This window comes from Platalea leucorodia (genome assembly GCF_965183815.1).
Source record: "Platalea leucorodia genome assembly, chromosome: Z".
Lineage (NCBI taxonomy): Eukaryota > Metazoa > Chordata > Aves > Pelecaniformes > Threskiornithidae > Platalea > Platalea leucorodia.
The window spans coordinates 52481850-52505936 of NC_138858.1; the positions used below are offsets into that span (position 1 = coordinate 52481850).

The 24087-nt window shown below is 37.5% G+C and overlaps 1 protein-coding gene across 1 annotated transcript in view; it reads left to right on the forward strand.

Moving 5' to 3' along the window:
• FBN2 (fibrillin 2) overlaps positions 1 to 16526 on the forward strand; it is a gene marked incomplete at both ends in the record, with an annotated part of 178819 nt that extends 162293 nt beyond the window's left edge. Inside the window, 14 exons of the mRNA XM_082335529.1 lie at positions 155 to 280; positions 387 to 506; positions 1716 to 1838; positions 2264 to 2395; positions 3773 to 3898; positions 6273 to 6479; positions 7178 to 7303; positions 7885 to 8007; positions 8158 to 8274; positions 8946 to 9074; positions 10709 to 10828; positions 12613 to 12844; positions 13537 to 13696; positions 16155 to 16526. Of these exons, the coding sequence (XP_082191655.1) occupies positions 155 to 280; positions 387 to 506; positions 1716 to 1838; positions 2264 to 2395; positions 3773 to 3898; positions 6273 to 6479; positions 7178 to 7303; positions 7885 to 8007; positions 8158 to 8274; positions 8946 to 9074; positions 10709 to 10828; positions 12613 to 12844; positions 13537 to 13696; positions 16155 to 16526 (2213 nt within the window). The remainder of the gene's footprint in view (positions 1 to 154; positions 281 to 386; positions 507 to 1715; positions 1839 to 2263; positions 2396 to 3772; positions 3899 to 6272; positions 6480 to 7177; positions 7304 to 7884; positions 8008 to 8157; positions 8275 to 8945; positions 9075 to 10708; positions 10829 to 12612; positions 12845 to 13536; positions 13697 to 16154) is intronic.
• Positions 16527 to 24087: the final 7561 nt, after the last annotated feature.

Here is a 24087-nt window from a genome sequence, read left to right on the forward strand (position 1 = left end):
GGACCATTATGAAATGATAATTAAAAGATTACCTTTGAAATTGCGTGGCTAGAGACAAACAGAATAGGGTGCTTAATTTTTGTAAAATGCTTTTGTAAGATTTGATACAGAAATGCATCAGCTAAGTGGTTGCTAATAACTTCCTGCTTTTTAGATGTCAATGAATGCCTTGAAAGCCCAGGGATTTGCTCAAATGGTCACTGCATCAATACTGATGGATCGTTCCGCTGTGAGTGCCCCATGGGATACAACTTAGATTACACTGGAGTACATTGCATCGGTGTGTCCATATTTCATAAATTATAAGAATTGTAACACTTTAATTTAAAATACAATTTGAAATGTGTCCCAGTTCTCTTCAGTTTGCATTTATTCATTATATACAGATACTGATGAATGTTCAATTGGCAACCCATGTGGAAATGGTACGTGCACTAACGTGATTGGCAGTTTTGAGTGCAACTGTCATGAAGGATTTGAGCCAGGCCCAATGATGAATTGTGAAGGTAACTTGTCCTCTTTATTTTTTTTTCCTTTAGTTTTTGTGCAGTCCTCAGTATTCAAATTACTTTATTAACCAGGCCTTTGGTGCTATAATAATTAGAAGGAAAAAAAAGTTTCAATATGTAATTGAAAAAGAAGTCTTGAATTGATTTAAGCAGTATTTTTAGTTTATCACAGGATTTCCTCAACTGCATGTTGTGGTATGTTACATTATTCAGCTGTTTGTTGGAAGCAGGGGGGGCAGGGACAGGGAACAGTAAATGTTGAGCCCCCAAAATATCCTCATAAATGGTATAGCTAACCATTGCAAAAATGCCTGAATTTGCAAAGCATTCTTCATAACTGAGGCAGAACAGTTATGAACTGACCCGCTCATCACAGTTATGGTAACAAGTGAGTTATACTGAACATAATAAACTGAAGTCAGACCACTGGTCCATCTAGTCCATTATTTCATCCCTCAAAGTTGAAATGCTAATTCAGCATACAAGCATGACTAACAACTTTTTGCAGTTCACTCCTCTAATACGAGAGCTGAGGATATAGGGAAAATATGATGTAAACTGGGGATGCGTCCCTGCAGAGTGGGTTTAGTAACCACTTACAGATCTGTTGTCCAAGAATCTGTCCAGTACAGTCTTGATTCTGCTGATACCATCTGCCTCCACAGCCTCTTGTGGCAGCAAGATCCAGAATGCCACTATTCTCGCTACTTAGAGAAGTGTTTTCTTTCATCTCTTTTAAACTAATCCCCTATTAGTTTCATTAAGTACCTCTTATTTTTCATAGTGTGGGATTTGTGTACAAATCAGATGCTGATCAGGATGCTTCTTACAAAGTTTGTAATTTATGAATCATAATTAGTTTACTTTCTGAAGCAAGAATTTTTTTTTTTGTCTGGAAAGAAGAGGACATCTCTCATCACACAAAAATACATTAAAAATGATCATATAATAGAAATCTGAAATAGGCCTGTCCTAACTTCTCATTCTAAGCTTAAGTAGTTCCATATTTATTACGCCATTATTTTTAAGCAGAGCTTTGCTTAGTTTTCTCTGGCTACTCAAAACCAAACATCCACAAGTTTCTGGTTTGAATTATTACATTTCTGATACTTTTTAGCTGACAAGAGAAGCACAGGTATAAAAAACCTCCTTGGTGATTGTTTTAAAACTTAGTGGAGAATTATTATTTTGTTCCTTTCTGTCCAGATATAAATGAGTGTGCTCAGAATCCGTTGCTGTGTGCTTTTCGTTGTATCAACACCTATGGTTTCTATGAATGCACATGTCCAGTAGGCTATGAACTAAGAGAAGACCAAAAGATGTGCAAAGGTAATGACTGATGTATAAACTTTTCCCCAACTTCCATCACCCTATACTGGCCAAAGCATAATCCAAATATTTCTGTGCATCTTGCATTCATCCTCTCAGCGGAATGTAGCAAACAGCCCAGCAGATGATGATTTACTCTTTCAGGACTCATGTAAGACCAGTATCTAGTGTTTTTGTTATTAAGTGCATCCCTTGATGGGGATTGTAAAGCCATGAAGGTCACAATGGTGAAGTTCTTCTTTAACATGATGATACAGCTCACAAAGATTAAGACAACTGAAATTAAGCATAGATCTCAGGTTTTTCTTCAGTGCTTCTTAGTTAGGGAAGTCTGTATGTCCTTTTTCTTGAGAAAGTGTTAGTTGTCTTCAGTAACTGAAGCTTCTGAAAGGAAGTTCAAACACAAAATACATATTTTTTTCCAGATCTAGATGAGTGTGCTGAAGGTCTCCATGACTGCGAATCAAGAGGCATGATGTGCAAAAATTTGATTGGTACCTTCATGTGTATTTGTCCTCCTGGAATGACCCGGAGACCTGATGGAGAAGGCTGCACAGGTAAAGCTTAGAAAGGGAAGAAGACATCTACTGAAATACAAACAAGCAAACAAATGAAAAATTCTCTGTATATGTGTGTAGTAAACTAGAAAATAGCAGTTCATAAGGGACAGTTAAGATAGCTAATGATGCCCAACATCTTAAACGTTCTTTTTTGTTTCAAGGCTTGAGCCTTATCTGAAAGTAGTTGTAAATGACTAATAAGTATTTCAGAAGAAAAACTCTGGTTTTGTTTCTTTTAATGCACAACAAAATCAGAAAGTTTTTCAGACACTTGTTAAATTCAAAAAATTAAGGTGCCAAACAAAAGAGAGCCTCATTTGATGAGTAGGAAGCAAAATTATCATTAAAAAAAAGTTACATTTCCTTTAGCATTAATACTGTTTATAAATAATGTGGCAGTTCCTTAAAGAATTAAAACTGTAAGATTCTGAAACAACATATAAAAGCCATGAAGAGCAAAAGATGTGGGAACTGCCGTAGTTCAAAATAATTCTCCATCCTGTTAGTAAGCAAACAGCTTTCCTCCATCATTTTATCAATTAGTTGAGGGGGAAACCGTAGCTACATTTTGGGAAATTATACTTTCTTCTGGTACATAAAAAAAACCTAGACCATTCCAAAGTTCTCTGTGGACAGAAGTAGCTGACACTGTCATTGGCTCAGAGGGAAAAAAAAAATTAATCATCCATCTCAGTAAATGCTTTAAATGAAAGTATTTTGAAACAGCAAGAGAATGACTACTCTCCTTTATAGATCTCTATGATTTTTCCAGGGGAAATAATCGATATTAACAAGAATTTTGCCTTTTTTTGCCATGTAATGATGCCTTTAAATCACCTGAGGTTTTCCTGAGGTTTTATTTTAAGCATCTGTAAAGGTGTGTAATTGCTTACAGTATCTGTGCCATTAGCTATGGAAGAAAATACACTAAGATTGTACACTGTTTCGGGGAAATGATGTGTGGACTGAAATGTGACTGATTGCAGAAGAGGTCAAATGTATTCAGAGACTCTAAATGATTACAAAGTGAAAATTTGTTACTCAAATCATGCACATATTCCAGGTTTATTTAAATGTTACTTGCCAGGTAAAAGTTGTGACTAGAACTTGCTCTGCTGCCAGTGTTTTCTGCTTCTTCTTATAAGTTGCAAAGAACATACAAGGATTAAAACTTTTGTCTTAGGATGCAGTACATAAGGAATGGAATAGGATAGTGTTATTAGGAAAGTCCTTCCCAGGCTTAATCGGTTGTTGATTTTCCACTTCTTGCAAATATTTTGCAAATATTATGCAGAATAATTAATGTATTCTATGATGTCTGATATATTTTCTTGCAACAATTTACTTAATTTTTTAAATTATATTTTTGTAAAGATGAAAATGAATGCCGCACCAAGCCAGGTATCTGTGAAAATGGTCGTTGCATGAACATTATTGGGAGCTACCGATGCGAATGTAATGAAGGATTCCTGTCAAGTCCATCAGGCATTGAGTGTCTTGGTAAATGCCTCTTTTGTATATATTTCATCGTACATCAAAGTATAAAGGACGTAGAGTGTAAATTAGTGTAAATAATCATATCTACAGAAATTAAACAATTATCATTATTAATTAAACAATGACATGACATTAAATAATGCTAGGAATGAGGAGCATCTTGAGAATGTCAGCTGAGTTTAGCAATCAGGGGCTTCACATAGAAGTGTCTAAATTCCCAAGGACATAAATATGGTGCTGAGCAACATGATCCAGACAAAATACAGGTGTTCTTAAAGAAGAAACAGAATTTAATTACCTTAAATGGATCAAAAACTGGGATGCAGAGCAAAACTAAGTGTTTGCATATTCAGAATACGATCTTATGCACCACAATACTGCAACTGGGCATCTGAATTTTCTGCACCCTTAATTCAGACAGTGATTATGAACCCAAAATAGTAGGATTTCACCAAAAAATTGCAAGACATATTAAAAAGTTTTGAGACAGGCCTGCACATTAAGTGCTGATGAAGGGGTTTTTATTCATCAACCTGTATTTCCTTTTCAATATGTTCAGACTTGTCATTTGCACTATAAAATTAATTGCTTCCTTTTTAGAAATCAAACAGAACTGCAAAACCTTATCATGATCAGTGTTCAAGTGTAGATACTTCAAAGTATTTTACAGTACTGAAACTGTATGAGTATTTATTAATATTCTTGCATCAAAAATACGTGTATATTATCTTATGTAAGTACTAAAAAAACAGCTGCTTGTAAATTGTCATCAGCAGTGTGCTGACTTCATGGCAAAGCAGTAATGTTGGAAGTGCAGGGTATTTCCTAAGGATTTAGACCAGATGGGAAGAGGATGCCACAGTCCGTTAACCCCAGCCAGTCATTAATGCCAAGGAAATACCCTGCTTGGAGGTCATTATTACTTTCTTATATTTAATATATGATTTTATTATTATTTTCTGAAAACTACACTTTGGGTTAGTTTGCTCATTGCTGCTTTTCCTTTAGGGTTTCCTGGGTCAGAAATTACAATGAAAAATGAGTCTGGCAGAAACAAAGTATTTCTTCAGAATTAAAGCACAAACATTAAGTCTTAGATTACATTGTTTTAAATATATTGTGCAAACCTTTATATTCTGTTCACATTAAAATTTATTCCACACCTCAAATTGGGGACAACGCATTATATGTTCTTCAAGTCATAACGTGCATAAAGACCTGCACCATATACCTATCTAGAGCAGAAATCTGCTGAGTCTTGCAAATTGCTACAGTAAACATGCTGTCTCACACAACTGACACTTTTAGTGGGGACAGCTTTATTTGATGTGAACAGTTAAGTTACTGGGTACCCAAAGTAAGTTTTGCCTAAAGCCAAAGTTTGCATTTTACCTGATTCGTGTAAGTAATGTACAGATTCTACTCCTCACACTTGTAAAAGAGAAGGTCAGCTGGGTGTTGATACATACACACATTCCGAGGAATCTGAAGCATTTTAACTTCTAGCTTTAAGAGAAAAAAATAAAATCTTTCATTTAAAAACATAAGCATCTGTCAGACCATAGATGACAATGTCTCCATTTTAATTAACAAATAGGACAGGTGACATAGCCTATTTAGCAGACATCACCTCTGCAAAATTTAGAGTTTCCATTAGCACTGGAAGCTGGGATCTCCGCTGTCCTCAGCTGCCTGTCTGAAGGAAACTTGTAGGAGCTTAATGACGCTGAAGTTTTGCCCCTCTTTCATGATTGACAGGTATTAACCAAAAGATTTAAAAATTAAGGGAAACAGAATTAGAAAAGGACAGATCAACAGTAAGGCCATATAAATATTTTCCCGCCCCCAACATAATCTAGGAGTGCCACTGAAAAAGTACTGAGTTGCATAGACACTTTTAAGTGCTAAGGATTTTGTCATTTAAACCACAGCAGGGTAATTATAGATATCAGACATGCTATTTTGGCCAGTAAAACAAATAAAACAAACTTCTAACCCCACTCCAAGTAAATTGTTCAAATGCAAGCCAAACATAGGGAGCTTAAGTGGAAGCTCAGTTTGGCCCACAGCCTGTTCTACTACCAAGAAAGCTCACCAAATATGCCCCAGGGCACAACTTCCCTAGAAGTAAAACTCACATCCGACTCATGCAGGTACTGAATTTCAGGGATGTCTGGAATGCACTTGGAATGGCAACAGATTATCAGAAGACACAACAAATCTGAAAGGCTAAGTCAGAATAGACTTCACAGACTGGTTGCTAATAATCTTCTAGTGCTTGCGTGTGTTGAGAAAGAGCCAGAATAATACATCAGATGATAGTTAATGGATCAGATGTTTATCTCCTACTCTTTCTTGATCTAATTCTTTCTTACAGATAATCGCCAAGGGTTTTGCTTTGCTGAAGTTTTACAGACAATGTGTCAGATGGCTTCAAGCAGCCGGAATCTTGTCACTAAATCTGAGTGCTGCTGTGATGGAGGCCGGGGTTGGGGTAACCAGTGTGAGCTCTGTCCGCTTCCTGGAACCACCCAATATAAGAAACTCTGTCCACATGGACCAGGCTATGCTACAGATGGAAGAGGTATTTGTAGGGATGAACAGAGGCAGAAAAGGGGAAAAGAACATGCTTACGTATTTAAGAAAATGCAGAATTCTCTTTGAAGTTCCTTCAAAGAATTTCCTGCAAAACAGGGTTTGATTTTTCAAATGTTACTGAGAGACCAGCGATTAAAAACACCTTTAAACAGTAGCTGCAACCAGAATACTCACAGCTGTGCAGAATTTTCAGGATTGGGATCTAAAACAGGAGGTACCAACCAGTAAGTAAAAGCTAGAAATGATCCCAAAGCTTTTGTATGCTGAAAAGTTGCATACAAGGCAAAGGCAACAACAGTTGTTCTAACAACAGTCTCACTGAATGCTTTGCAGTTACTATTTCCACACAGGAAGCAGAAGCTAATATAATTTTTTAAATTGTGGTGAAAAATTTCTGACATCATCTAACTGGTCATAAGAAAATTCACTTCTATGGGTTTTGTATTTTGAGTTAGCAAAACTGGAACCTGATTACGCAATGAAAAAGCAGGAAGGTGTTGATACAAAAAACAATAATGAAAGTTTGGAGGATGTTTGACTTTCACTTCAGATTCATTTTTAAAGAGAAAGAAAGGATAAAGTTCCTATCAGAAACATGATGAGGAGGAGCTGTGCAAAAACAGAAGAGAAGAAAAAAGTCCAATTTAAACCTGAAAGGTGACATATTTAATATTTTCTATACAGATATCGATGAATGTAAGGTCATGCCAAACCTGTGTAGAAATGGACAGTGTATTAACACTATGGGCTCCTTCCGATGCTTTTGCAAAGTTGGCTATACCACTGACATAACTGGTACATCTTGTATTGGTAAGATTCAGCATCTTAATCTTCAGTTATTTTTTTAATTGGTACATAATGATTTATCAACCCCTGTAAACCTTTGTATCAAAGCATTTTTTTCTCTTTACCTCTTTTATCTCTTTTCTGTCTTTCTTTCCTAATACACACTTCCGTTTCATTTGGGGAAATCGAGAAGCAAGCTGTACTGGCAGTATTCCTGCAGTACAATAAGCACTGAAATACGTTTCAGCTGTATAACGATTTTGACTGACAAACCAGCTCATTACTTCATGGTCTACACTTTCCCACTTTCCTGTTGGTTAACACACATAAGTATACCATAATACGCCCCAAAATAAATGCCTAGTCCTTAGATGAAAATATTAATGCCACTGTCACTCTAGTGTATTACTCTTTCAAGATACTCAGTTTGTCACTGTAGCAGCAACTCCATAGGACATATCCATAGAGAAATAGGTACTCTGAACAAATGTAAATTGGGGACTCTTTCTACAAACATTTTTCTCTTAAATATAGTGCTGTTTAGAAAACACCCTTCAAAGACAAAGAAATCAGTACAACAGATACTTAACAGTTTCTCTCTTTAGATCTTGATGAGTGCTCCCAGTCTCCTAAACCATGCAATTTTGTCTGCAAGAACTCAGAAGGGAGCTATCAGTGCTCATGTCCTCGGGGCTATATCCTTCAAGAAGATGGAAAGACATGTAAAGGTAAAGAAAGTTATACACAGTAACGTTTAATTTTGTTGCACTTCGACTTAAAAGGAAATAGTTTTCAAGTGTGATATTTTTATCAAGTTAGACTAAATGTACCTCTTTTTTGTTGACTTTTCTTAAGACAACAACATTTCTTACTTTCAGATCTTGATGAATGTCAAACCAAACAACACAATTGTCAGTTTCTCTGTGTCAACACCCTTGGAGGCTTCACATGCAAATGTCCACCTGGTTTTACGCAACATCACACAGCTTGTATTGGTAAAAAAAAAGATTAGTTTTCTTGCATCAGTTTTTCTGTAAGAGCAACATTCTCAATTCTGATTCATTTCTTTCGCTCTGTATAAACAGTAATAATACAGAGCAATAATGTCAGCAGTCCAGAAATCAGATTTCAAAAGCAACAATTGTAGCTAAAGAAAAATCAGTCTATCCACCATTTGTATTTTCTTGCTTGCTGTAAACAGTTGTACATATTTAATACATGTTATTATATTCTAAGTATAATATAGGGGTAGAGGGGTAAAGTATTAAAATCCAATTTAAAATGTAGTTAAATGAAAACAGACTGCATTTTCTTTTTTAATAGATACAGATGTCTTTAAATCTTAACCATATGTATGAATCTTGCCAACTGAAACTATTTTAGTTCAGCTAATACAGAAGTGCAGCATTTTTCCACTGTCAGCAATTACATACCTGGGTCTTTCACACTCATAATTGAATTACAACTTGCACTTCCAATTTATTACTTACTCATAGCTCTGCATGAGTTGTCAGGTCATCTGACATTTAAATATGAAAAGCTACATTTTCAAAATAAACTGTTGCACCTCTGTGGATTTCAACCTCTTAAGAAATGTTATATGAACATGTCTAAAATCATGCTAGAAGGTACACCAACCTTCTTCTCTTTCCTCTGCATTTTGAAGATAACAATGAATGTGGTTCTCAGCCATTGCTTTGTGGATCAAAAGGGATTTGCCAAAACACCCCTGGAAGTTTTACCTGTGAATGTCAAAGGGGATTTTCTCTGGATTCTACTGGATTGAACTGTGAAGGTAACTAGCGAAGGTCGAATTTTTTTATGGTGCAAATCCTTACTTCTGTGTATAGTGAATCATGTGATGTCAAAGACAGATAGAACAGAATACCAGCCATAGTAAAAGTAAATACCAAAAAGAAATAGGAATGTATTTGAGTAATTTTAAGCATAATTGTATGTAAGAACATACTGCCTGAGTAATTTTTACACAAATTAGAATAAAAAGTGACTTTTTAGCTGAACTCTTGAACAACTGTTTCCAGGCTGCCATTTCAATTTCATATAGGTTTATGCATCTAAAAGTCTAGTTGTTTCTTCTTTTTCATTTTCATACAGTCTGAACAGAATCTCTCTACAATTTTTGTTTCAGCTAATTGTAATCCTCCACGTGAGGGTATCTAAAGATACACATTCAGAAGCATAATTCACTACAGTTAAAATACAAATTACATTGTTAAGTTCCATCTCTCTCTGTTGGCCCAAAAGGGAGCCCCAGTCAGGCAATCTCTATTTGAGAGCTCCAGACTCTTCAGTGGGCCTCAGATATTGAGCAGAGAAGAAATTAAAAGGCAGTACTAGGCCATCTGGCTGCTGAAATTAGAAATGCAGAGCTATACGTGCACAAATTTATGGCATCTCAAATTGTCAGCTTCCTTGATACAGCATTTAAAACAGGAATCTATATTTAGAGCCTATTTCTAGAGTAACAGTGCAGAATATATGCAGCCAGAAGTTTTAAAAAGCATTATCTTCTGTAAGATTACTTTGTTCTCGTAAAGTGAGAATCCTTGTTGCGGACTTTACGCAGCACCTATGAAACAAAACACTAAATTATACATATCAAAGCATTCACAAGATATGTACACAACTAGCACATCAGAACAGCTCTATATGCCATTACTGATAAAATGACAGCTTTCAGTTCCTGGCATGATGGTTTTCTGCACCTCAGGCTTTGGGACATCACAATTCTGTTAAATTTGTTTCAAACTGTGGACAACTAAAGGGTAACTTAGAATTTGTGATATCATGCATGATTTTTTATTTCCTACTAGAACTGCATACTGTACCTGACACATTAGATGGCTTACAATCTACTTATTTCTTATAGCAGACACTATTTCAGTTTACTGAGTTTTTACATTTTGTTTTTTCTTTGTGTCTTTCTCCTTTCTTTACACATGCCTCAGAGACTTTTTAGATGGCTTTTTCTTTTTAGTTGCAAAGGTAAGCCAAATTTGGTATCCAAATTTGGTATGTATTCCTCATATTCAAACACTTCAGTATGTTCCAGGAAACTGAAAGCTCAGTCCTACATAGTTGTTTTGAAAACTGAAATAAAAGCCATCCAGATTCTAAACATTACATCAAAGCAACATGACGTGGGATTACCAGGAATAGTATTTCTTCTCCAAATCTGAGTAATATAAAGGCTCAAAAGCTCCAGTCAGATTATTGATAGACAGAAAGAGCACTACATTAATTGACTTCCAGGCTTTCCAAAAGACCAGCCTGAATGGTGCTTCCATCTTACAGCACTACTCCTCTGTTATAAATATTGGTGTTTCAATTATTATGATCAAAGTGAGTAACGTATTTGGCAACATGTATAATTGTGTGTTCTTTCATGTTCTACTTCATATTGCAAAGATGTGGATGAATGTGATGGAAACCATAGGTGCCAGCATGGCTGTCAAAACATCCTGGGTGGATACAGATGTGGATGCCCACAAGGATATATTCAGCATTACCAATGGAATCAATGCGTTGGTAAGGAAACAAACACCACAGAAAACAGCAAAGTTGTCATAGTGTTTATAGTGACAACTGCCAGATGAGGACAAAATGGGCAGGACAAAGGGTATGCAGACACAAATCTTTTTTTCTTCTCTCCCTCTCCTTCCATACACTTATTACTTCCAACATAAGTCAATGACATAAGATAACAAAAAACCACACTCATCCTGTTGAAACTCTGTGTGACGAGGAGCTTTCCTAGTAAGGCCTAAATTCTGACTCCCCTCTTGGAAAAATCCCCATCTGAGAAAGGTGGAAAGATGTTCATTGAATTCATGAAAGCATCAATGTAAATACCTCTTCTGGGGGAAAAAAAAGCAAAAAACAAAACCAAAAAACAATCCCACGTTTCATCAGGAAGAATCACTCACCATCATTAGCAATTTGAGAGTACTACAGAAAAGCATCTATAGTGAATGGGGAGAAAAAATATCAACATAACCATTAAAGGACTTCCTACTTCCAAAATACAGTCTTAAGGCCAACATTAGTTCTTCAGGCAGGGAACAGGGACAAATTAATCAGCTCAGCAGTTTTATTGTAGGTTTGGCTCATTCTGTCCATCATTTCTTTTCTATGTTCCATGAACTAAGCTAACTCCTATACCAAATGAAATATGGAATTTTTTTTTTTTTTTTTTTAGTAAAAACCAGCACACACCCAAACAACCCCATCGTGTACTGTTCACCAGGCACCATAACAACATATTTACCTTTTCAAGTTTGCTGTCATGTTTCTCTGTCAATGGTGTCATAATGAGAGGATGGCTGTGAGCACTGCCATACATTTCTTTTAGGCTGATCTTACTGTCCTGATCCTAGACATATAAATTAGTTTATTATACCCATTTTATATTAAGTAGCACACCAGCCAGTTTTTCTGAAGTCCCAACTACCAGCACCACTCCTTACTTAATACTGCTCTACAGCAAAGAAAGCAAAGGACTAGGGTAGAATTGACAGGAACACACAACAAACAACTCCCACAAAACTCCAAACCAGCTACAGTCTCTGAGTATTATGGATAGCCCTCAAAAGAATGTCTCCTAGTAACTGCAGGCAAAAATGGTAAAGCATGCGCTAATGGTATTGGAGAGGAAAACACCTACCGTGAAACAGTACCTTGGTAAGATAAATAAAATAAGCAAAACGTGCCAACTATCAAAAGCGTGATCTTCCATACTACAAGCTACCTTCCTCATTCATTTTTCACAATATAGCCTGGAACGAAATCAGTCACACTGACTGGAGGAGCCCTCTTCTTGGAATCTTAATTCACCACCCACAAGGTGAAGACAATACTTCCTTTTCTCTTTAGATTGTCTTTCCCCTCACAGAGCCTGCAGGTTTCCACAAGTATGTGCTAACTTCGCCCATTGCTAGGTGCCCAGGAACACTACTATGGTTGGAGTATGCCTGGAGTTCCAGCTCATTTCTCCTCTGTGGACCTTATATGGTAGAAGTGTACCCTGCCAGGGAAAAGAGGATCCCTAAGCAAAACAGGAGACATACCTTGAAGGAAGGGAGAGCATTGAGGTTAACAGTAACAGTATCCTAAAATACCTTTACAGCCCAGCTATATGTTTGCGACCTTTACCAATGTACTTTTTCTTCAGAGAACAAGTCTCTATGGGGTAATGAGGTCAAGGATGTAGCAGAGCCCTAGGACTTGCAGATATTCTGATTTGTTAGCTACATCATGCTTGCCTGTTGTCTGTCAGATTAGAAGATTCCAATATACTTTTGTTTGCTTACTAGATGAAAATGAATGCTCCAATCCTAACGCATGTGGCTCTGCTTCTTGCTACAACACACTTGGAAGTTACAAGTGTGCCTGCCCTTCTGGATTTTCTTATGACCAGTTCTCCAGTGCATGCCATGATGTGAATGAGTGTTCTTCTACCAAGAACCCCTGCAATTATGGTTGTTCCAACACTGAAGGTGGTTATCTTTGCGGCTGTCCACCTGGCTATTACAGAGTTGGACAAGGGTGAGTATCTCCACACAGTCATTCATCAAAGATACATTCAGAAACCTATAAAAAGGCTGGACCCTAGTCAGACTGAAGAGCAGAGGTGCAAATGAAGGACAGGCTACTGAGTCATCCTTTCTACTCCCTTTGCACACACTGTTCATAAGGTAGAAAAAAAAAAGACATGTCTGTACATGCAGCATGACACTCATTTTAAATCTAGTATATAAGCAACATTAAACAATTAGTTTTGCTTTCTCCCCCAGTATCAGCACAAGGACTCCTTCACAAACCTGCTCAATGAGGACTGTTACTGCATAAGGATAGGTACCATCTGTACTGAGATAATTAAGGGGTTTAAGCCACACTGATCCACCCAGAACATTAAACACAAATTAACATTGTTCTGGTACATGACAATGGCTGAATTTTTTAGTCCCAAAGTTCAGGGCAGGCTGGTTTTGTTCTGTTTCTTTGTAAAACTTGTAAATGAAAATTAGAAAAGTCTACAGGCCTTCAGCCAACGGTTGTATTTCACTCAGTATGCCACACTAGTGTGAAGAAAATGAATGCACAGACCTCCTGTTGAGGGAAGGGAAAGGAAGGGGACACAGACACTGTGGTACAGATTACATACACTCACTTTCCATTTAACAGGACAATTCATAAAACTGCAAGAAGTAACTAAAACAGATGTTTTTATTCAACAGCCACTGTGTCTCGGGGATGGGATTTAACAAAGGCCAGTACCTGCCACTGGATGGAGATGCTGATGAAGATAATGCTTTGTCCCCTGAAGCATGTTATGAGTGCAAAATCAATGGCTATTCCAAAAAAGAAAACAGGAAGAAGCGAAGTGCTAATGACACTGTACGTACCAGGATAAATAAGCACTATAATGTACTTTGAGGTATTTTCAGAGATACCATACTCAACGCTATCAGTAAATGGTGGGAAATTTTTAACAGGCCACATTCAATGGCGAAAATCTTTTTTCCCCTGCCTCAGTGGTTTTTACGTTGGGGTCCTATTTGCAGGAACGATGTGACAATTAGAAAGACATCAACAACTATGAATAGATGAAGCTTTTAAAGCTTGTAAAGAATCCTTCGTAGTGCGAGATGTGGTCTAGTTCCTCAAAATATATCCAGGGAAATAATTTCCTGTAATTACAGAGAGCTAGGAAACTCGTCATGTCTGCAATCTGTTCTGCTGTCAGGAGGAGATTGAATAGCACTTTATGGTCTGGGACATCTAAATAGAACTTACAGATCATTTTAGTCTGTGTCTCTTCCATGGTTGCTCACAATTGTGGGGGACTAGAGTTCATGACCTAGCTGGTACACTTAAGTCCAATACTTGCAGAATTGCTGAGGGTATTAGAGAATTACACTTCAGACTTAATTTTTTTCTTACTGCATTTTGTGGGCTTATAAAAATAAGTTATGGGATACTAATGAAAGGACAGCCCTACTTTTTGATGATCACACCTTTTTGATGATTTTTTTCAAAAGCTGGAAGAGTATACCTCTGTATCTGTTATCTGCATTATCTGTATGATAGGATATTTTTTTGTAGCATTAGCTCTGGTCTTGAAATCTGCAGTAATGGGAAACTGACTCAATTTAGAGGTGGGGACACACACACAGGTTTTCCTTTAGTAGTACAAGAGCTGTGTAATGCAAATGGGCAAAATGCAAACCCTCAACTAAAATGGCACAGTGTGCTAGCCACACAAGTTACACTTAAAGAATGGGGAAACAAGTCTCCTTTGTAAAAGGGTAAGGGCATCAAACAATCCAGAAGCTCCAGCCTTAGTCCACACTACTTTGCATGATGTCATCAAAGCCAGTTCTTGTACTGGCAAAGTTTCTAAAGAAGCCAGTAATCCTGTAATTTCTGCTCTAAAGGATACAGTTGGCACTTAAAATCTCAGTGTTTGATTTCCCCATGCACATCCACGCTTCCCACAAACATCCCTTTTCCCTCCTCACCACCACTCCCATTGGACCTGTTCCAATCTGAATTCTGCAGTCAACCTACCACAGAAATACATGGATGTTTTGAAAAGCATTTTTCTATTGCACAGTTAATTTCATATCTATCTAGTTCATAATTGTTATATCTTGTTACTACATTTTTTTATAGCACTAACCCTTCCAGTTTCTAGTACTAGAACCACCTGAGCAGTAAAAGTGAAAGGTTTCACATCCATAAAACTATGTGAAAAAAGAAATAATCTTATCACTAATGTCATCTATAGGGTGCAGTATTTAAAACACTACAGTACTTGCTCCTGTCCACAAATCTTCCTTGTTTTCACCATGTGGTTTTAATTACATCATTACATATTAGTACACATATGTACTCACATGTGATTGGAATTCCCTCAGAGAGAGAAATCCTTTGCTATCTTTACAAGCATGAAAGGATCCTGACATGTAGGCTAGATACCTCACTTAGTATCAGGTTTCTTAAAGAAGACTACAGCCTATATATTTTTGTAGAAGCACTTTCAAAAGCTATTGCTTGTTAAATGGCTTTCCTAGGAACACACTCATTCTTGCCTCCTGCCCCCAAGTGTGTTCACAGCTAACAGCTCTGGACAGATTCACACCTGCAGCATAACTATACTGAAGCTCAAATTAAAAAAGAACACATGACTGATTTGTCAGAAAAACAATGCTGGGTCTTTTTTCCACACTCCTTTCAGTGGTCCAAATGGGATGTAATTGGACAACGTGACATACTAGCCCTTTCTGTAGAAGGCTAATAATACAGCAGTTCTCTCCTTAGTTCAGCTTCCTTTATAATCACTGTACTTCCTCATCACCAAACGCTGAGCCTGCTTGTTTATAGAAGCCAGGATTCATTGCAACATTTTTACCAGAAGTTTCAGGGAATTCCCGTAGTGTTGTGGTATGTGTTTCTGTAATGTTCCTCACTGAAGTTGATCATAAGAACAAGACTGTGCCTCACATACAGTCTTTACTGCAGTAGTAAACATAGATCTCTTCTTTACACAGACTTTTTGCAAGCATAAAGTTAAACGGATTCTGAAAAGAATCTGAAATCTGAGCCCCCTCTGTAGACCTGATGCTGTAACTTTAATTATCCTGTTAAGCCTGTGCGAGAAGCCTTTAAGATTTACAGGGCGTGTTATATGGAATCAAGCAGTTCTCCCAGGTGGAAAACAGATTTACAATTGCTTCTTTCACAGCTAGATTTTGACAAATGCAGAAACCGTTAATAATTACATATTATTCTTCTCTCAGTGCAAGTGAATATCTGTTTCCTGCTCTAAACAATCTTTCCTCCTTTACTTCAGATTGAGCAGATTAGCTTGGAAAGTCTAGACATGGATAGTCCTTTGAAGATGAGAGTCAACATTTCCAGGCTTGACAAGGAGCACATCCTAGAACTCATGCCAGCTATTGCGCCCCTTACCAACCACGTGCGCTACATCATCTCACATGGCAATGATGATGGCATCTTTCGAATCCATCAGAGGGTTGGACTGAGTTATTTGCACACAGTTAAGAAAAAGTCAGTGCCTGGAACTCACACACTGGAAATCATCAGCATTCCTCTATATAAGAAAAAGGAGCTAAAGAAACTGGAAGACAGCAATGAGGACAACTACCTCCTAGGGGAGCTCGGAGAAGCTCTCAGAATGAGGCTGCAGATAGACCTCTACTAGCCACCTTCCAGATTGAGTCCAGTTCTTAGTCACTTCTGTCATCCTATCTACCCACCTGAGCATATCTGCTTTTCAAAGGCTTTGAAAGAGTCACTGACTTTTGGGGGAGGAAGGGAGAGGGGAAGACCTCTTTCTTTCCATCCTGCCGCGACTGCAGAACCACCCTTGCAGGAGGGTAACTTAAACCCTGCCACTGCCAAAACTTTGATTACATGGCGATCATGGTTACTGTATCTTTTATATAACCTCAATTTAAAGTATAGTAAAAAGCTAAAGTTCAAGAAGTCATCATATGGCACTAAATGGCACAAAAATGTGAGCTATTTTTTTCCTGTTAGCAGTCTGTAACACTTTGGGTATTTTGCTATAGTTCCTAATTAAAAAAAAAAAAAAATATAGAAGTTTATTTATTTTTAATGCAGTAATATATGGAGAAAATAACAAATTATGTAAACAAAAAGGGAAACTTGCTTGTTTTTCTTTAGATTTATAAATTTGAGCTATAACAGTTACAGGTACTTTCTTAATTAAAAAAAAAATAGATTAGAAAGGTGTTTCCTTTTGTATTTGGGCCAGTCATCCAAATAGTATATAAGTAATTTTAAAATGTATCAGAGCTGAAAGAGCACTGTAGTACATCTTCTGGATATTCTAATGTGCTCTTGCAAAACTTCGAGTATTCAAAAACAAGAAAAAAAGAAGAGAGTCTTAACGGACAAGAATTACAATATCAGTCTCTGCAGAGATCATATTTCACAGCAGCTCAATAGGATTGTATTCTGAATCAGCCACATCAAATAGTGGAAGAAGAGCCACAACCACTGTAGCAAAATACCTTGACTGCTTTTAATACCATTAGAATTGCAGAACCAAACTGTACTGTACTTCCTTTCAATAACCTCAAGGAACCACACATGCAACCACACCTCATTCTCAGAAAGGGTGCTCTACAAACTTGCATTACTGTAGGCAGCTGAAGAAAATGTCTCTCTGAAGGGAACACGTGATGTTTCATACTGTTTGGTGCTGGCTTGAATTAATGGTGCATTTACTAAAAACTGAGAGCTGTATCAGGACTGCCATATGTGCAAACTAATTATGCAGCGCAGACAAGGAAAATGTGTATTTGAAATCCATTTGTTAGAAGTTTCATTAATACTGTAGTTATACACAGTATGCCTCATTTTATCATAGCTTATTTTGTAAGAAAGAAAGGTGTTTGTACAATGAGTTGACATTTAGTTTAGTTTAGTAATTTTTTTAAAATGTTGTACCATTATGTGTTAAGTGTATGTCTCAATGGTGCTTTTTTTGACAGCTGGTGCCTGTAACTAGTCATGTAACAGAATCTCATATGTGAAAATAGCCAAAGCACATGCTGACTCCAGGATTGTTTCAGTCGCGTATCAGTGCTGACCAAAGATTATATCAAGTTATACTCAGCGATTTTTCTTTTCTTTTCTTTTTTTTGAGTTTGGGGATTTGGAAAAGAAAAAGAAACTTTGTACATTTTTAATCAAATGTTTGTAAGAAAAAAGGTTTTGTTTGAAGGTCTGTATCATGGTAAGGCAACACTTCTCTTGCAATAAAGGTTATTTTGGGGTAGTTTTTTTCTTTGAAATGTCTGTGTTCTTTACACAAAATAAGCATCTAATTGTAAATCTGAAGGATTTCAGAGCAGAAAGAGGAGCTGGTACAGTGCAAACTATTCTTCACTCACATTTAAGGTTATACAGCATTTGCTGACTTAGTTTCTCTGTCATGACAGAGTTGAAACACAGGAATTAAACTGTCCTTGCAAAGTTAAAACTCTGCCTCAACTCAAAATCTGTCATACATTAGGTTCAAGGTTTTGATTATCCGTGTAATGAGGGCTGAATGATCATCACAATTTAAGTTTGATAGTTCAGCTCTAAAAAAAAATCCCCATACATTTCAGAGTAGGAGTGTAAAACCTCCATCCTACCTGAACAGCAAAAATCTGGTAAGGCCATCAGTGAAAGCACTTTTGCTTCCTGGCATTCCCTGGCTTGAATGCGCTTCATTAGGTACCTAGTCAAATCCAACAGCGCAAAAAATGTTTTTTCTTAAAGTATGCAAGGTTTCCACAAAGACTTCATTATGTAAGCTACACTGTCTTTTTATTCCATTCAGAGTTAAACTGGTGATTGTTTTTAAGTAATAGCCAATACTGACTGTATGTTTTTGTCACAGCGATAATAGCCAGAGAAAAGGAAATCAGACACATTGGGCTAAGCACTGAATTAAGATGCAAAATGCTTCTTTTAGATGTACTCTTTAGTTTCTGAATATAATATAAGACTCAGTCTGCACCAGCAGAATTAGCCCCAATATTCTATTGCTGTTCTTCTGGAGGGGTGGCACTTCACAAGTTAATTGCATTAAAAGCCAAGTTGCAGGTCAAAGGTTCTGATTACTGGCTGTAGTAACAATGAGTTTCCCTAGTGTTTGAGAACCTTTTTCAGCATAAAATTGCTCATCCCCATGCTTTCAAAGATCCAGGCTAACACTTCTCCTGCCACCCTGCTGTCCCTCTTCTCTTGCCTAAAATATTCATAAAGTAATAAAAGAAATAAAAGTTTTTGAAGGAATCATACACTTAAATTTCACTCAAGAAAGAAAATAATTAGGAATCATACACTTAAATTGCACTCAAGAAGAAAATAATTGGGAATTAAGGCATTGTCATTGTTTTCATAATTACTGATATATCTGATGGGAGTTTGCCTTGGGTATTCCTTGAAACCTACGTATGTATTCAGATTTATCTGACATTTAATAGTGCATCATTTTAAACAGGACAATATGAAATTGCCTGGAACCAGACTTATTTGACATTACCTTCAGATATGGTCGTGCAAGTTTCATTATGATTCAAAGCTGCTTCTGGGTAAAATGACTGACATCTACAGAAATAAAAAAAAAAAAAAGAGGTCTGATAAATATATCCACTATGGCACTGCCTTAAGAGTTAACAACTCTAACAGCTAGTTTCCAAGAAGGCTACTCTGTCCAAAATGAGAGCTTTCCAGGAAACACTTACTGCAAGAAAAGCCAACAGACTGAATCCAGTAGAGCATTATCCTCTGTTGCCAACTCTAAAAAAGGAGAGAAAATAGTAGCAACACTCTTACTGATGACTCCTCTGAGGCTACAAGTTCTGGAGGAATTTATTGGTAGACAGATTATTTGCATATGCTATACACACTTAGTATATTTAAAGCCTTTTTTCTAAACACTGTCATCAGGTAACACCTGTGTTAACTAATCATACAGTAAGTACAAAAAATACCTTATCCCTTTACTAGAAAAGCAGCATTATCCTCTACCATCTTAAAATGCACAAGACAGCTATGCACAATACCCAGAAAGATGTCACTCCCAGCTTCAAATCCAGATGAAAAAATATCTTGGATTAAAAAAAAAAAAAATCTAAGCAAGAAATCCAAAACAGAGCCGCTCCCTTTCCACCCAGCCTATCATATTTGTATACCCATTTCTCCAAACTCTACCCTTTAATAGCCTCTAGGCTTTTAATTTCTAAACATTGAATGAGAAAGCTGACTACACATGCACAGAAAGACTGGTGTTCCAGAAAGCTACAAAATCCCAAAATCTGTTGCTAACAGTAAAATGAAAATTGTCTTGCTATTTAAGAGAGGCTGCAGTATAAATCTGCTGTGGTTTAACCCCAGCTGGCAACTAAGCACCACACAGCCACTTGCTCACTCTGCCCTTCCCCCACCCCAGTGGGATGGGGAGAGAATCAGAAAAGTGAGAAAACGTGTGGGTTGAGATAAAGACACTCCAATAGGTAAAGCAAAAGCTGTGTGTGCAAGCAAAGCTTCCCATCAGCAGGCAGGTGTCCAGCCATCTCCAGGAAAGCAGGGCTCCGTCATGTGTAACAGTTACTTGGGAAGACAAATACCATCACTCTGAATGTCCCCCCTTTCCTTCTTCTTCCCCCAGCTTTATATGCTGAGCATGATGTCATATGGTATGGGATATCCCTTTGGTCAGTTGGGGTCAGCTGTCCCAGCTGCGTCCCCTCCCAACTTCTTGTGCAGCCCCAGCCTGCTCGCTGGTGGGGTGGTGTGAGAAGCAGAAAAGGCCTTGACTCTGTGTCAGCACTGCTCAGCAATAACAAAAACATCCCTGTGTTATCAACAGTTTCCAGCACAAATCCAAAACATAGACCCATACTAGCTACTGTGAAGAAAATTTACCCCAGCCAAACCTAGCACAAAATCCCTTGGCAACTTGAAGCAAGACTGTAGTCAGTAAAGGTAACATCTAAGCTAGGCCTAGGCAGTTAGGACTTCACCAGTGCACTCTAGCTACTCTAGCAAGTCTATGATACTTCCTCATTATAATAATTTTTAAATATATATGTATAAATAATTTCTAATCTAAGAGTTATTTTTGAGGAAAATCTTTCAGTTCTTTCCAGCTTCACTGCAAGGACTCAGCCTCTCAGCTCTAGGTCTAAACATTTGCTTTCCCAGCATGCCAGCACCAAAGTTCAGTGTCATTTACTCTAACCCCACAGCGTTACCAGGCCCATCAAAGAATGAATGCCTCCTTTCCTAGCCTCAGATGCTCCAGAGTGCTTGACCTCCGTGTATGTGTCAAAGTGTCTAAGAAGTATGTACAGACTTTTTAGGGCTCCTCCTTCTTCCTCAAGTATGGCTGCAATTCAATAGACAAGGGAGCATTGCTGGGAGTATTGCTGAGTCTAAGCATACAGTAATTATTTCTGAGTACGTCATGTCCTTTCTTCATAGCCACATTTCTTAATCTAACCAGCAGTAATGCTACAGCAATTCAAACACCCAGTTATTTCATGTTCCTTCTCTGACACAATGGGCCTGTAACAGTTTTTCATAGGCCAGGCTCTTCAGTCAGCATTCTAGAAAGGACTATTTTTCTATGGGATTTTATTAGACTGACTTGAAATCACCAGTTGAACTTTGGTGTAATGGATGTGGTCTGCAGACGGACAGCTGAAGAACTTGCCTTTGTGCTAAACCCACAGAAGAATTCAGGAGTGGCAATGCACTGCGAAACTAAATACAGCAAAAATCTCACTGCCCTAAGTGTGTTTCTTAACTTTTCCCACGTGTTACAAATGAAGCCTAAGCACCTAAACCAACCAGTGCTGCAAAACAGACATGTCTTACATCCAAGAAAAGGGCTGGATTTATGAACTTTACTCTAAGGGGGTTAAGATTCACAACTCTACATTCACACTTCTTAAAGCAGGAGAGAAGGAAAACATGACAAGGCAGAAGTACAACATTATATATCTAAAATAAAAACCTAGTCCCTACTGCAACTGCTTATGCATTTGACACCAAATTGCTATAGCAGAGACAGGAAATAAGTTCTTTGCTCCCGTAGCCTTACAGAACTGATGAAGGAGGTGGTTTCTCACATGACCTGTGAAGCTTGTTCCAAGAATGCCAACCGTATGTCAGCATGGGTGGTCACAGAAACATTTAGCCTGTATATTTGGACAGGATTTTGGTACAAGCAAGGCCTCCTCGCTGCTTGGGCTTGTCAAGAATGAGGTGTTCCTACCCATTGCCAAAACCAGATCTTGAGACACAAGGAACACCAGCAGAAATAGCTGGTGGCGTGCCAGCATTTTGATGCCTCGAAAGGTACTTGTTACCCAAACAGGGATTTTGAGGTTTAAAATTCTGAACTCCAAGGCCAAAGCAGGAGCTCAGTAGCACTTCCATGCATCAAAGTGTGTCTACATTGTACTACAGTATATCCTAAACAGAAGTACCCAGAGCTAGCTCAAAGATAGCTAACCTTAGAAACCACTGCTACAAGTGACTCCATGAAGAAATTATGAAAAACTGACAAAGTGAACATTACCCATAATGAATGAGAAACACAGGACTCTTCCTCAAGGGTCTGAACTCCAGCCAGTCATATGAATAGCAATTGAATATGCTGAGGCACTAAAACTGGGTAGCATACCTAGATCTATAGTAACTTAAGGAACCAATACCCACCTATTTAAAAGTATAACCATTCACGCTGTTTTACCAGCAGGAGTATTAAAGCACAGGGAAAGCTAAGACTGTCAAAGTCCAGACAAGAAAACTGCTAGATTGGAGCATTAGGTTCCTACTGTATCTGAACCAGAATAGTATAAGAACAGTACTGTAGCAGTTTTTTTGGTGTACAACACACTTTAAAATCCTATGTCTAAAGATGTTCTTACATAAAGTAAATCTGCAATGCTTTTATTAAGTTCCCATTAACAGTAACATCATCTGTCTTTTTACTGCTGGTGGTATTACATTACTGCAGTTTTATCCAATCCTGGTATTTCTATACTGTTTATATACTTACAGAAATATCTGATATTTCTATATTTCATCCTACAGCATTTCTTGCCCCATGTAGACTCAACAAAACCCTGTCAGTTGCCACTAAGATTCGCCCTAGGGCAAGACTACTAAGAAGCTGCCAAAAAAAAAATTCCAAAACAAACCAAAGAACATACATATGCACACAGCTACACAGACTCTCCCTCTTCACTGCAATGAAGAGAACTGATGAATTACTGTCTCCACTACACCAGGATTTTGGAAAGATTTTGTATCTCAGGCCAGATCACCAAACTGACAGGTGAATACTAGATGTATTCTCAAGGCCTGGCTTGTGGTTTGAAGCCAAAGAATACATACACATTCAAGAAGACAGGACCCCAATCCCAGTATATTTATTTAGCAAAAATAATGCATTATATATCTAAGTGACACAAATACAAGGGCCTAAACCTGGATCTCTCAATTCTGTAAAATAACTGCCATATCTCTAGGTCTTACTGTTCTTCATGTGGAGATAGCTTATGGAAGTTCATTGTTTTTCTCTGTACCCTATGCTTTTAGATGTGTATTCATCGCTGAGAAAGAAAAAGGAGGGAATCAAATAACCACCAGGCCATAATCTTCAAGTGCACATGCAATTTTTTTAAAAAACATTATTTTTAAGGTAAAAAATCAACACACTTATCAACCCTATCACCAAAAGGCACAAGTTTCATTGCTGTTTCGTCTGTTCCAGAAAAATCATGTAGCAGTAGGCAAGAAATAACTGATTAAAAAATTACCAATTCAATAGAAAGCCTGCACACTAGTTTACCACCAAGGTTAAAAGGTAATTGCACTGTTCTCCCCCACTCATGTAATATTTCTGAAAGCCATAAATTCTCAAAAATCAGAAATAAAGGCAATTATGAGCATCTGAGATAGGAAACAATGAAAACATTTGAGCCGTACAGCTCCCACACAATACTGACAGGCACAAATAAGCTATGCCCTGAGTCACCTGTAAATATTTAAGTTTAACATCAATGAGGAAAAGTTGTTTAGTACAAATATAACACATCTGGTATGCTAAAATGAGATAGGAAGTTTACATCACCATTTTGTGCATGTATTTTTACCTGGGCATATGCACATATGCATAACCCTAGCCTGCTCTTGCAACCTCAACATCCAAGTTGCACTTGTTTCGA